Source organism: Ahaetulla prasina, chromosome 8 (genome assembly GCF_028640845.1).
Source record: "Ahaetulla prasina isolate Xishuangbanna chromosome 8, ASM2864084v1, whole genome shotgun sequence".
In the NCBI taxonomy this organism is placed as follows: Eukaryota; Metazoa; Chordata; class Lepidosauria; order Squamata; family Colubridae; genus Ahaetulla; species Ahaetulla prasina.
The window spans coordinates 10,006,172-10,020,991 of record NC_080546.1 but is presented as its reverse complement, the minus strand read 5'-3'; the positions used below and the strand labels follow the sequence as shown (position 1 = coordinate 10,020,991).

At 43.8% G+C, this 14,820-nt stretch overlaps 1 protein-coding gene across 1 annotated transcript in view; it reads right to left on the bottom strand.

Annotated features, from left to right (window-relative positions):
• FAM47E (family with sequence similarity 47 member E) overlaps positions 1-10,386 on the bottom strand; it is a 32,588-nt gene extending 22,202 nt beyond the window's left edge. The window contains exons 1-4 of the mRNA XM_058193468.1: positions 10,370-10,386; positions 8,502-8,886; positions 6,699-6,853; positions 4,937-5,087 (exon numbers count right to left, since the gene is read on the bottom strand). Coding sequence (XP_058049451.1) covers positions 4,937-5,087; positions 6,699-6,853; positions 8,502-8,886; positions 10,370-10,386 — 708 coding nt within the window. The remainder of the gene's footprint in view (positions 1-4,936; positions 5,088-6,698; positions 6,854-8,501; positions 8,887-10,369) is intronic.
• Positions 10,387-14,820: the final 4,434 nt, after the last annotated feature.

The window sequence follows — 14,820 nt, the reverse complement described above, 5'->3', positions numbered from 1 at the left end:
ACCGTAGAAGATGTTTGTGGAATGATAGATCAGTCATATTTAGTCATATTTTACTGGGTGTGTCTAGTTTGATGAAAAGAAGGACTAGGGGAGACATGATAGCAGTCTTCCAATATCTCAGGAGCTGCCACAAAGAAGAGGGAGTCAAGCTATTCTCCAAAGCTCCTGAGGGTAGAACAAGAAGCAATGGGTGGAAAGTAATCAAGGAGAGAAGCAACTTAGAACTAAGGAGAAACTTCCTAACAGTTAGAACAATCAATAAGTGGAACAACATGCCTCCAGAACTTATGAATGCTCCAACACTGGAAGTTTTTAAGAAGATGTTGGATAACCATTTGTCTGAAGCGGTGTAGGGTTTCCTGCCTAAGCAGGGGGTTGGACTAGAAGACCTCCAAGATCCCTTCCAACTCTGTTATCCTATTCTATTTAGGTACATTTATGGCACCTTAAAGGGACGCGGTGGCTCAGGGGCTAGGACATTGAGCTTGTCGATCGAAAGGTTGGCAGCTCAGCGGTTCGAATCCCTAGTGCTGCCGTGTAACGGGGTGAGTTTCCGTTACTTGTCCCAGCTTCTGCCAACCTAGCAGTTTCGAAAGCAGGTAAAAAATGCAAGTAGAAAAAATAGGGACCACCTGTGGTGGGAAGGTAACAGCGTTCTGTGCGCCTTTGGCGTTGAGTCATGCCGGCCACATGACCACGGAGACGTCTTTGGACAGCGCTGGCTCTTCGGCTTTGAAACGGAGATGAGCACCGCCCCCTAGAGTTGGGAACGACTAGCATGTATGTGCGAGGGGAACCTTTACCTTTTATGGCACCTTAATATGGTACTATTATTTGAAAACTGTTTGAAACTGCAGGTAGCCCTCGACAATTGAGCCCCAAATTCCTGTTGCTAAGCGAGACACTTGTTAAGTGAATTTTGCTTTCATTTTACGACCTTCCTTGCCACTGTTGTTAAGCGAACCACTGCAGTTGTTAAACTAGTAACGAGTTTGTTAAGTGAATCTGACTTCCCCCTTGACTTTACTTGTCGGATGGTCATAAAAACATGATCACGTTACCCTGGGACATTGCAACCGTCATAAATGTGAACTGATTGACAATTGTCTGAATTTTGATCACGCGGCTATGGGGATGCTGCAATGGTCGTAAGTGTGAGAAACAGTCATAAGACTTTTTTTCCCCAGTGCTGTGGTAACTTCGAATGGTCACTAAGTGAACTGTCATAAGTCGAGGGCTACCAGTAGGATTATGATAATGCTCTATCACTATTGCTGTATGTACACTGAGAGCTTATGCACCAGAGACAAATTCCTTGTGTGTCTAATCACACTTTGGCCAATAAAGAATTCTATTTCTATTGTTCTTAACAAATAAAGGTAAAAGTAAAGGTTCCCCTCACACATATGTGCTAGTCGTGCTGACTCTAGGGGGCAGTGCTCATCTCCGTCTCAAAGCCGAAGAGCCAGCGTTGTCAGAAGACGTCTCTGTGGTCATGTGGCCGGCATGACTAAATGCCAAATGCGCACGGAACACTGTTACCTTCCATCAAAGGTGGTCCCTATTTTTTCTACTTGCATTTTTTTAATGTGCTTTCGAACTGCTAGGTTGGCAGAAGCTGGGACAAGTAACGGGAGCTCACCCCGTTACGCAGCACTAGGGATTCGAACCACTGAACTACCGACCTTTTGATTGATAAGCTCAGCGTCCTAGCCACTGAGCCAACGCTTCCCTTTCTTAACACATACTGTACTTCAATTTTCTTTCTCTTTTAACAGTGCATAATGGTAAAATTGCTTTCATTTATTTATTTATTTATTTATCATATTTGTATACCGCCCTATCTCCCTAGGGACTCAGGGCGGTTCACAGGCGAATAAAAAGGTACATATAAATACAGAGTAAAATAACAGTTAAAAAACTTATTCTACATGGCCCAATTTTTTAAAAACAATATAAATAATAAAACCCATTAAAACCAATATAAAATTTAAAATCTAATCCAGTCCTGCACAGATGAATAGATGTGTTTTAAGCTCGCGACGGAAGGTTCGGAGGTCCGGAAGTTGACGAAGTCCTGGGGGGAGTTCGTTCCAGAGGGTGGGAGCCCCCACAGAGAAGGCCCTTCCCCTGGGTGTCGCCAGATGGCACTGCCTAGCTGACAGCACCCTGAGGAGTCCCTCTCTGTGAGAGCGCACGGGTCGGTGAGAGGTATTCAGTCGCAGCAGGCAGTCCCGTAAGTAGCCCGGCCCTATGCCATGGAGCGCTTTAAAGGTGGTTACCAAGACCTTGAAGCGCACCCGGAAGGCCACAGGCAGCCAGTGCAGTCTGCACAGGAAAGGTGTCACATGGGAGCCACGAGGGGCTCCCTCTATCACCCGCGCAGCCGCATTCTGAACTAACTGAAGCCTCCGGATGCCCCTCAAGGGGAGCCCCATGTAGAGAGCATTGCAGTAATCCAGACGAGACGTCACGAGGGCGTGACTGACCGTGCATAGGGCATCCCGGTCTAGAAAGGGTCTTTCATACCTCTGTAACTGGAGGCATAGCCTAAAGCAACGTTATGTGTTCTTCTTTAAGCCTTCAAACAGTGTTCTCTACCATTAAAAAAAAAATAAGAAGGGAATTTGCTTTTTTATATGGGTCCGTAATTGCTCAGGGCACCCTTCTTTTTCCTTTCCAACCACTGTGACATTCACAAGAGTAAATCGTGATTCATGACCAGACTACCCTAATCAGACTTCCATCCATGCTGACTCACCAAGTTTCTTTAGAAAAATCCTTTCCTATTTCTCTTTTTTTTTTGTAACCCGATTGCAAACATTTCAAAACGAATGTCAACATTCTCGTTCGGTTTACATGTCTGCATTCTGATTTCCGAATTAGTCTCCCAGTCTACTTCTGCTTAATCATGCAGCGGGGTAACCAAAAGAGAACCAAGATAAAACGTGACGTTCCGCAGGAACGCCGCAACGATCCATGACCCTCTGACCTGGAGAAGTGGTTCAAATATTTTCTAATCTTTCATGGCAGTAAAACGTCAGATAGGAAGAAGAGCTACAGGTAGGTGTCTCGGCTTACAACAGTTCGTTTAATGACCGTTTGAAGGTGCAGTGCACTGAAAAAAAGTGAGCTATGATTGTTTTTCACACTTACGACCATTTCAGCATCCCCAGAGTCACGTGAACCAAATTCAGACGCTTGGCAACTGACTCGCACTTATGTCGGTTGTAATGTCCTGGGCTCATGTGATCAGCGTCTTACAACCTTCGCACAAGCAATGTCAGTGGGGAAGCTAGATTCACTTAACAACCGTGTTACTAATTTGACAACTGCAGGGATTCGCTGAACAAATGTGACTAGAAAAGTCGTAAAATGGGGCAGAACTCACTTAACAAATGACTCATTTAGCACAGAAATGTTGGGCTCAATTGTGGTCATAATTCAAGGACTACCTGCATTGGTAGAACATTCAGATGATTTATCCAGGTGCGCCTTCTGGTTGGCCTTTAGCAGAGACCTGCTGATATTTTGTGTTTTGATTCAATTATTTGATTGATTGATTGATTGAGTCAGGGTTGAAATCTAAATTTTTTTGCTACCAGTTCTGTGGGTGTGGTTGATGGGGTGTCATGTGACTGGGTGGGCATGGCTATGTGATGTGGGGGGGATCAAAAGACAGAAACTCACTAGCGATATCCTGCTGGAGCAGGATTGGACTAGATGACCTCCAGGTCCCTTCCAGCCCTGGATTATCCTCTGAAGGTGCGTCTAGTGCCAGGTTTGTACTCCTTCCTTCCTCTCCTCCTTCCTTCCTTCCTTCCTTCCTTCCTTCCTTCCTTCCTTCCTTCCTTCCTTCCTTCCTTCCTTCTTCCTTCCTTCCTTCCCTGCCTCATCTCTCTCTCTCTCTCTCTCTCTCTCTCTCTCTCTTTCAAAAATGAACACCCCCCCCACACATACCTTTTTTCCTCCCAGCAGGCTTTCCTGATAGCCAAACCAAAAAACTGGGGGTGGGGAGTCCGTTTTTCCTCCCAGCAGGCTTCAGGGAAGCTTCAGGGAAGCCTGCTGGGAGAAAAAACGGACTCCCCCCCCCACTGTTTTTTGGCTAGCATCCAGCTAAGCTGCGCGATCATTAGAGGCTTTTTTTTTTACTTTTAAAAGCATTTTTTCGGCCAAAGAAAAAATGCTTTTAAAAGAAAAAAAAACCCTCCGATGATTGCGCAGCTCAGCTGGGCATAGGGGCGGGCAGGGATTTTTGCTACAAATTCTCTGAACCACCCGCCACCATCGCTACAAACCGGGAGCATTTCACCCCTGGATTGAATCAAATATTCTTCTCATAGAAGAATTTATTCAATTCTTCTATTAGAAACATTTGCTTGTCATCAATCCGGATTGCTGTTGTTGTTCAGTCGCTAAGTCATGTCCAATTTTTCATTACCCTGTGAACTATAGCCAGGGGTGAGATTCTACCAGTTCGGACCGGTTCGGACAAAGCGGTAACTCCGAGGATCAGCCGGGAGCGAACCAGTTCGCTCTGACGATCAGGTCAGCCCGCCTGCCCGCCCCTGTGCTTTCCTTACCTTTATCTTCTCAGCTGATTGGGGCAGGAGAGTGGATGGCTGTGCCTCAGCTGTGTTACTCCCAAGTGGTAACACAGAAGGTTAGCATTTGTAAAAGTGCGAAGTGTGCGATCACCAAACTGGTTGCTAAACTGGCAGCATCCCACTACTGAACATAGCACACCAGCTCTTCTTCCCCCATCCTCCACTGTCCCCCAGAGTTTGCCCAAATCCATGTGATTAAATGAATGGTTATAAGTTGACGTATAATGGTATCAAACTAGGGATGTGGGTTTGCTTGCTGGATTTACATTGCCTGCTCAGTTGTGGTTGTGGTTCTCATTCAACTGGTTTTTACAGTTGTTTGTACTTACCATTGCATTAACCCATTCACAAAACTCCTTCGTTACCCGCTTAACGTTTTCATCCAAGGGTGGTACGTAATCTATTTTGGCTGCCTGATGTCTCTGGGCCACCTCTTTCTTACTAAACCATGTGTAAGGGTTCTTTTTTTTGTGCATCCAGCTGCAGATACAAAAAATGTAGAGTCTGTCATTCAATGAACGAGGCAAAAATAAAACAACAGCAACAGCAACAAATAATACTAGAGTACTGGTAGGGCAGTGCTGTATAGCGTCGCTTTGAAGATAGGAGTTGAAACAGTTTATGTCCAGGATGCGAGGAGTCTGTAGCAGTGGTGAAATGTAAAATTTGTTACTACCGGTTCTGTGGGCATGGATTGCGGGGGTTGGGGGTAAATGTGACTGGGTGGGTGTGGCCAACTTTTTTTTTTACTTTTAAAAGCATTTTTTCTACAACCTCTTCAGATGAAGTGGTTGTAAAAAAAATGCTTTTAAAAGGCTCCTCTGACGATCCCAGCTGAGTTGTCTGATCGTCAGAGGCTTTTGTTTTAAAAGCTTTTTTTTTTTTTTGCCTTTAAATGAAAAAAAAAAGCTTCTGACGATCAGGCAACTCAGCTGGGATCGTCAGAGGCTTTTAAAAGCATTTTTTACAACCTCTTCGGCCAAAGAGGTTGTAGAAAAAATGCTTTTAAAAGCCTCTGACGATCGCAGCTGAGCTGCACGATCATCAGAGGCCTTTTTTTTACTTTTAAAAGCATTTTTTGGCCGAAGAAAAAATGCTTTTAAAAGTAAAAAAAAACCAAAAACTAACTGATGATCACAGGGCTCACCTGGGCGGGGTGGGGTGGCAGGGATTTTTGCTACCAGTTCTCTGAACCACCTGCTGTCATCGCTACCGGATCAGGCGATCCGGTCCGAGACGGGAGCATTTCACCCCTGGTCTATAAATATTTTCACAGCCCTCTTTTTGATTCGTGCAGTATACAGGTCCTCAATGGAAGGCAGGTAGGTAGCCATTGTTTTTTCTGCAGTTCTAATTGCCCTCCGAACTCTGTTTCTTTCGTGATGGGTTGCATTTTATTTGTTTAATACTGCAGTAATTTAATCAAATATGAAGATCTGAGGCACACTTTGGAAGGGTCTAATCCAAATGGTTTGGGTGGGCCACAAGAACTCACCTCCACGTTCCTTCTCACTTCAGCCCATAGCAAGGGCCAAATGCTACCCATCAGTTGGTTACAGCATGGGAACTGGGTCACCTATTATCTTTATTTATTTATAATATAATATAACAACAGAGTTGGAAGGGACCTTGGAGGCCTTCTAGTCCAACCCCCTGCCCAGGCAGGAAACCCTACACCATCTCAGTCAGATGGTTATCCAACATTTTCTTAAAAATTTCCAGTGTTGGAGCATTCACAACTTCTGCAGGCAAATTGTTCCACTTATTAATTGTTCTAACTGTCAGGAAATTTCTCTTTAGTTCTAAGTTGCTTCTTTCCTTGATCAGTTTCCACCCATTGCTTCTTGTTCTACCCTCAGGTGCTTTGGAGAACAGCCCGACTCCCTCTTCTTTGTGGCAACCCCTGAGATATTGGAACACTGCTATCATGTCTTCCCTAGTCCTTTTTATTAAACTAGACATTCCCAGTTCCTGCAACCGTTCTTCGTATGTTTTAGCCTCCAGTCCCCTAATCATCTTTGTTGCTCTTCTCTGCTCTTCTATTTCACTTTTATTTGTTAAATTTGCATTTTTACTTGTTTCGCGACTCACGGAAGGGTGGAACTGTAGCTTCTGGTTGGGGGCGCCTCATACTTCATGTGATATTGAGCAGGCGAAGGGCTGGTCGCATCGTCTTTATTATAATCTGGCGACGTTCGAGTCAGTTGCATCTCTGGATCCAGGAGCTTCATCACATCATCAAAAAGCTGCCAGGGCACAGCAAGATAGAACACTGTTTCTCCTGTCTGAACCATCTCAAATTTCAGATAGGGGAAAAATAAAATAATAATAAAGCATGACAGGCTGTAAACAGCAAAATCAGGGGGGCTGACGTTTTTGCTGCAGATTCCATTGTGTGAGGAAGACATTGGATTATTAAAGCCATATGAAAATAAAGAGTTTAAGAGAATAACAGAATAGTATAGTTTGAAGGGACCTTTGAGGTCTTCTAGTCCAACCCCCTGCTCAAGTAAGAGACACTATGCCGTGCCAGACAAATGGCTGTCCAATTTCTTCCTAAAAGCCTCCAGTGATGAAGCACACCCGCAACCTCTGGAGGCAAGGAGTTCCACTGGTTCTCACTGTTGGGAAGTTTATCCTTAGTTCTAAGTTTCTTCTCTTTTCGATTAGGTTTCATTTATTGTTTCTAGTCTTGCCTTTTGGTGCTTTGGAAAATAGGTGGACCCTATTTAAGGCAGGTCATGTATTGCCTTATGACCAAAATTATGGGCTCAATTGTGGCCGTAAATCAAGGACTAACTGTATCATTGATTAATAATGAAAGAGAGATTTGTTTTATTACATTTTTAGACCATTTGGTCTAGTGATTAAGCAAGCAAGCAAGAAATCAGAAAATCGTGAGTTCTAATCCTGCCTTAGGCATAAAAGGCCGCTAGGTAACTTTGGGCCAATCACTAGGAGACTGTGAGTTCTAGTCCTACCTCAGGCATGAAAAATTCTCTGTGGTCATATAATATATATGAGTAAATGCATACTCTTGTATTTATTTATTTAAGATATTTATGTAGTGTATATTGGAGGTGATGATCCTTTGAGAGCTGTATGCAACGAAATTTCATTTTAATGTATGCCGATTAGTGTACTTTCAAAGTGACAATAAAGTTTATCTGTCTGTCTGTCTGTCTATCTATCTACCTATCTATCATCTATCTATCAATCTATCTATCCATCCATCCATCCATCCATCCATCTATTTATTTATTTATCTATCTATCATCTAATCTATCTAGTTTTTCCAGATATCCTCCTCCTCCATCTTCATCTTCGTTTTCTTCTTCTTCTTCTCCATCTGTCTAGTTTTTTCAAATATATTTCATATCTATCTATCTATCTATTATCTATCCATCCATCCATCTATCCATCCATCTATCCATCCATCCATCTATCCATCCATCCAACCATCCAACCAACAATCCATCCATCCATCCATCCATCCATCCATCCATCCATCCATCCATCCATCTGTTTATCTATTTATTTATCTATCTATCTATCATCTAATCTATCTAGTTTTTCCAGATATCCTCCTCCTCCATCTTCATCTTCTTCTCCTCCATCTGTCTAGTTTTTTCAAATATATTTCATATCTATCTATCTATCTATCTATCTATCTATCTATCTATCTATCTATCTATCTATCTATCTATCTATTTAAAACAGCTGAGTGAATTTGGGCAAGACACTCTCCGTCTCAGCCCATCCAACCTTACAGGGCTTTTGTTCTGAGGAAAATAGGAGAAAGAAGGTGTTGTTGGATATGTTCGCTGCCTTGAGCGATTTGTAAAAGTAATAAAGGCGGGATACCAAATAAATAAACAAATAAATCCATTTTACCTCTGGAGGCACACTCTCTTCCAGGTGTGGGAAAAGTGCCAGTGGGTGCTGCTCTTGGGTGATCTTGGTCTGACTCATAGAGTCCGTCTTGATTTTTTGAGGTGTGGGGAGTCTGGAGTGAACCGCTGAGGGTTTCCTTAGCAAGTCTCTGGATTTATAAGGGACAATCTGGGAAGAATCTCGTTTCTTATACTGTAGGATGATCGGAACGGGCCCTTTGGTGCCTTGAATTATTACGTTGTCTGAAGGTGGAGGATAGCCACTTCTGAAATCATCCAGGCCATTTTTCAGAAATCTCCATCGCTGGCCGTTGAGAGAATCCGAGAATCTCTCTTTGTTACTGGCCTGCTTTTGAAAGCACTTGGAAGGTAATTTTTCTTTGTACCTGGATGGAAAGAAGGTATGGCCAGCACAGGGGTGAATTGTAAAATTTGTTACTACCGGTTCTGTGGGCATGGCTTGGTGGTGAGGGGTAATGTAACTGGGTGGGCATGGCCAACTTTTTTTTTCTTTTTTTACTTTTAAAAGCATTTTCTACGGCCGAAGAGGTTGTAGAAAAAAATGCTTTTAAAAGGTTCTGATAATCCCAGCTGAGCCGTGCGATCATCCGAGGGTTTTTTGTTTTGTTTTTTTACTTTTAAAAGCATTTTTTCGACCAAAGAAACCAGCCAGCTCAGACAGCACCAACTCTCAAATAATATTCTCTGCTATCAGGGCTTACCATCTCTGGATTGCAAAGAGCACACAACCTCTAGATGTCAGCAAAGACTTCTTGAATTAAGTTTTCTTGAAACATGACAAGCTCGTTTAGGCTTTTCAATAACTTAGTGGAACGTCCTTGACTGAATTTGTTCTGACCTTGTGGGGAAGAAGACCTTGTCTTGCAGACATTTCATTACCCAACTAGGTAACATCATCAGTGCTAGAAATGAGTGGGTTTGCTCCAGGGGTGGGATTCAAAAATTTTAGCAAACGGTTCTCTGGCCAGTTGCTGGGTGGGCGTGCCCATGGCGGGCATAGCCTACTCAGCCTTCTACACCACAGTGGGTGGGGCCATGCGTTTTCACCCTCCTCAGGCTCTGGAGGCTTTCCTCGAGCCTCCGGGAGGGCAAAAATGGCCTCCCCCAGGCTCCGGAGGCCCTCTGGAAGCTGGAAATGGGCCCTTTTCAGGACCTCCAGAACTTCCGGAAGGCCCGTTTTTCACCCTCCCAGAACCTCCACATGGGCCCTATACTTACCTGGCATCCAAAACGGGCTGTGTGGAGACTCCTGGGAGGGGCGGGGTGGGTAGACGTGGCCAGCCAGTCTTTGCAACTACTGGTTCGGCGAACCAGATATAAAATTAGCATCTGGTTCGCCCGAACTGGTCCAAACCGGCTGAATCCCACCTCTGGTTTGCTCTCCACTCTCCACTAAAGCACAAGCAATGTAAAGAGACTGTGTAGGATAAAGAAATGTAATAATCCACCTATGAACAGCAATTAGCAGTCAAAAGACATCATGAAAATTCCTTAATTTCGCAACACATGGACAGACTTAACCATAACTTCAACCGGGAAACTGAGCTTTCTAGACCAAGCCCGATTGCTGATCTTGCCGTATGTCCAGATGTCAAAATAGGTTAGTTTGGTTACATCAGAGGCTTTAGTACCAGCCAATTATGGTTTATTCTAATAAACCATGTTTTAAGCCCTTTAATTTAGGTCATTGTTTTGAAGACAGCTTTAACTGGGATTGAGTCAGCTTTCAAGGTCCTACCGTTCCTAAAATAAAGTCCTAGACTGGCTGTCCACCTGCGATGCTTACTGCAAATGGACGTCTCTTCCTTCTCACCCACACACTTAATCGGCTTACTCTTATTTGCTCACCAAGGGGCAGGACACATGCTGACTGGCATTAGGGCAAGCTCTTGCAACAGCTGACCAAAGGGACCCAGCTGCCTCTATTAAAAAAGACAGGATAGAGCTAAAGATGCTTGTCGCCTAGCAACAGGATGCCTGAGTTAACCATTCGTTCCTGTTGCTAGGCAACAGCAAAGCCATGGCAACCATAGAGCTCAGCAACTGCCACCCTGGCTTGGGCCTACTTATTTTTGCTAGAGAAGCCTGCTCCACACTGATGTTTCCTAGATCTGTTGGAAGCAATGTTTCTTTGAACTAACCCACCTTGGCTGCTGTGCTGAGTGGGAATTTATTTTATTTATTTTTATTTATTTATTTTATTTGTCACAACATTATATATAAGCATAAGCATGAAATTATACGATATATAAGCATATAGTAGTATGTAAGCATATAGTATAATGCACATACTATATGTAAGCACATACTATATGTAAGCACATACTATATGTAAGCATATAGTATATAAGCATATAAGTATGTAATAACTATATGAAATTGGATACGATCAAAGGGAACATTAGGACAGGAATGGTAGGCACGTAGGTGCTCTTATGTACGCCCCTTACAGACCTCTTAGGAATGGGGTGAGGTCAACAGTAGACAGTCTTAGGTTGAAGTTTTGGGGATTTTGGGATGAGACCACGGAATCTGGTAGTGCATTCCAGGCGTTAACAACTCTGTTTCTGAAGTCAAATTTCCTGCAATCAAGATTGGAGCGGTTCACATTAAGCTTAAATCTATTGTGTGCTCGTGTATTGTTGCAATTGAAGCTGAAGTAGTCTTCAACAGGAAGGACATTGTAACAGATGATTCTATGAGTTAAGCTCAGGTCATGTTGAAGGCGGCGGAGTTCTAAATTTTCTAAACCCAGGATTTCAAGTCTGGTGGCATAAGGTATTTTGTTGTAATCAGAGGAGTGGCAAACTCTTCTTGTAAAATATTTCTGGACATGCTCAATTGTATGAATGTCCGAAATGAGGTATGGGTTCCAGACAGGCGAGCTGTATTCAAGAATTGGTCTAGCAAATGTTTTATATACTCTGGTTAGTAGTGTAGTGTTTCTGGAGAAGAAGCTATGCAAGATTAAGTTTACAACTCTTAAAGCCTTTTTTGCGATTCTGGGATATGTAGTTTCTGATCCTTCCAAAGGCCATGAGGCCACCTTGCCGTCAAAGCCAAGGCCTCCCCGCTTCAATCCTTTTGCAAGCATGGATGCATTACTTATTTGCTGGCCTCAGAGGCCGCTCCAGCTGAAGAAAATAGCAGCAGCCATATCCCGCCAAGCACTTGAATTAAAAATGATGCATAAGAATAAAATCCAGAAGGCCCCCCGCAAGGACCCTTAATAAGAATCCATATATAAACATGCTCCTTCACAGAAAAGCAAAATAAAAATAGTCCTCGACTTACGTCCGCAGTGGAACCCCAAACTTACATTGCTAAGGAGGCACTTGTTAAGTTAGTTTGGCCCCATTTTACGCACAGTTGCGTTGGAAGAAAAATCCAGGTCCAGTTCAAAGCCGGGAATAAAATGGAGGCTGATTGGAAAGAAAGGTTTATTGATGAACAGAACCACCAACAGCTTATTGGCAGCTGACGAAATGGAGAGTGGGTGGGTTTTTTATACCATCTTGATTCCTATTATTTATTTATTATTTATTTATTTTATTAGATTTATAAACCGCCCTTCTCCCGAAGGACTCAGGGCGGTGTACAGCCAAGGTAAAAAAGAAACAATGTACAGTTAAAAGTAAATTAAAAAACTTATTATACAGTGTGGCCGAAATTAAAATAGTTAAAAATCTAAAAGACCCCAAATTAAAACTAAAAGAAATTTAAAATTTAAAATCTAGACAATTTAAGAAAGCCCCGCACGAACAAACAGATATGTTTTCAGTTCGCGGCGAAAGGTCCGAAGGTCAGGTATTTGACGTAAACCAGGGGGAAGTTCATTCCAAAGAGTAGGGGCCCCCACAGAGAAAGATCTTCCCCTGGGGGCCACCAGCCGACATTGCCTGGCGGACGGCACCCTGAGAAGACCCTCTCTGTGCGAGCGTACGGGTCGGTGGGAGGCATGAGGTAACAGCAGGCGGTCCCGTAAGTACCCAGGTCCCAAGCCATGGAGCGCTTTAAAGGTGGTAACCAAAACCTTGAAATGCACCCGAAAGGCAACAGGAAGCCAGTGCAGTCTGCGCAGGAGAGGTGTCACATGGGAGCTACGTGAGACTCCCTCTATCACCCGCGCAGCTGCATTCTGGACCAACTGAAGCCTCCGAGTGCATCTCAAGGGGAGCCCCATGTAGAGAGCATTGCAATAATCCAGGCGGGACGTAACAAGAGCATGAGTGACTGTGCAGAGGGCATCCCGATCAAGGGAGGGGCGCAACTGGCGAACCAGGCGGACCTGGTGAAAGGCTCTCCTGGAGACGGCCGCCAAATGATCTTCAAACGACAGCCGTGCATCCAGGAGAACACCCGTTGCGTACTCCCTCCTTTGGGGCCAATGACTATGGGGTCATGTAGGGGTCATGGCTGGCTCTATAGGCAAAAGGGGACATGCAAATCCTAGGTGTTTGTCGGAGTTAATCTTGTCAACCTTTGGCTTGCCTGATTCTGTGGCTTATCTGGAGTTTCTGTCTGACCCAGTCTTTCTGAATGGATTACCAAATCTGCGTTTCTAAAAGTTGGCCTCCTCGGTTTCTGCCTGGGGCAGGAAGATAAGGGCTGGTTTCTGCCTCTCTTAAGATTTTTCCCCATTTCTCTTTTAGGGGAAATATTGTCTCCTGAATTTTTAATATTCCCCAAAATATTTCATTCTCTGGGTGCTGACTTTCTACAGTTGCTAAGCGAATCACTGCAGTAGTTCAGTCAGTAACACGGTTGTAAAGTGGCTTTGCTTGTCAGAAGGTCGCAAAAGGGGATCACATGACCCCGGAACACTGCAACCATCATAAATGTGACCATGGTGGTGCTACAACAGTCGTAAGTGTGAAAACGGGTCATAAGTGGCTTTTTTCATTGCTGTTGTAACTTCGAAAGGTCACTCTAACGAATGGTTATAACTCAAGGACTATGTGTATGCATTCATATGAAAATACAACCAATCAGCAATTAAATTCTTTGATGCAAGTCGGCCCCAGTTGTAGGGGTGAAATCCAGCAAGTTCTGACAGGTTCTGGAGAACCGGTAGCGGAAATTTTGAGCAGTTTGGAGAACCGGCAAATACCACCTCTGGCTGGCCCCAGAGTGGGGTGGGAATGGAGATTTTGCAATATCCTTCCCCTAAGAGTGGAGAGGGAATGGGGATTTTGCAGTATCCTTCCCTTGGAGTGGGGTGGGAATGGAGATTTTACAGTAGCCTTCCCCTGCCATGTCCACCAAGCCACACCCACCAAGCCACATCTCACCGACCAAGCCACACCCACCAAGCCACATCTCACCCATCAAGCCACGCCCACAGAACCAGTAGTAAAAAAAATGGATTTCAGGGCGTCCTTTCCTTCTTGATGGCTTAATTGGAGAAAATGAGTTTTGTTTTGCTGAAAGAAAGAAAAAATATCCAGACAATACTTGGGCTTTTTAGCTTTGTGGAGGCATTGTTTTATTGCAATCAAATGAAAGTGAAATGCTTATGAGCACTTTATGAATTATGGCGGGGAAACCCCGCCCTACTTCTCAGTCTTCCTACGCAGAGACAATATATTGCCACCTTCTCTTTTGCAACCACCGTGCATTTCCCACCAAGATTCAGTGAAAAATTTCAGAGACTCCTGATTATTAGAGACCTACTGCTTTTTCCATCTTTCATTCTTGCATCCAGGGTTGCTTATGCCCCTAGTCCCTGGGAATCTGAATCTCAGCTTGAATTCTACATACTTTTATGGTTTGCCATGGGAGAGAAAAGTGAATAGTAAAGGCAATATTAATGTTTGTGTCCCCACAGCCTCAGAATACAATGTTAAAGGGAATTAGGATATACAATAGTGTGTAATTTGTGCACTAACATGGTATCGGACTTAAATACGATATGAGTTTTCAAGAGGTGAGCAAATTCTTCATACTGCCGAAGAATTTGCTAACCTTATAGATAAGGTGACCAATCGTCCTCCTTTAGGGAGGACAGTCCTTTTTTTGTAAGTTCTGTCCTCTCTCAAAAAGTGTCCTCCTATATGTCCTCCTTTTTGATAGTTGAAGACTAATCTGTAAATCACCGTATTCAATTGATGCCGATCCGATCCGTTGCGTGTGATGTGACGTATTTGTATTTGACACGATGATTCGTCAAGGCTCAGTACAGTGTGGCGAGACACGATTATGAGACGCATGCGCTCCGCACAGGAGAATTGTTTTGAGAGAGTACGCCGTGCGCAAGAGTGCACCGCACACAAGTGGCTTTGTTTACTTCTTACCGAAAC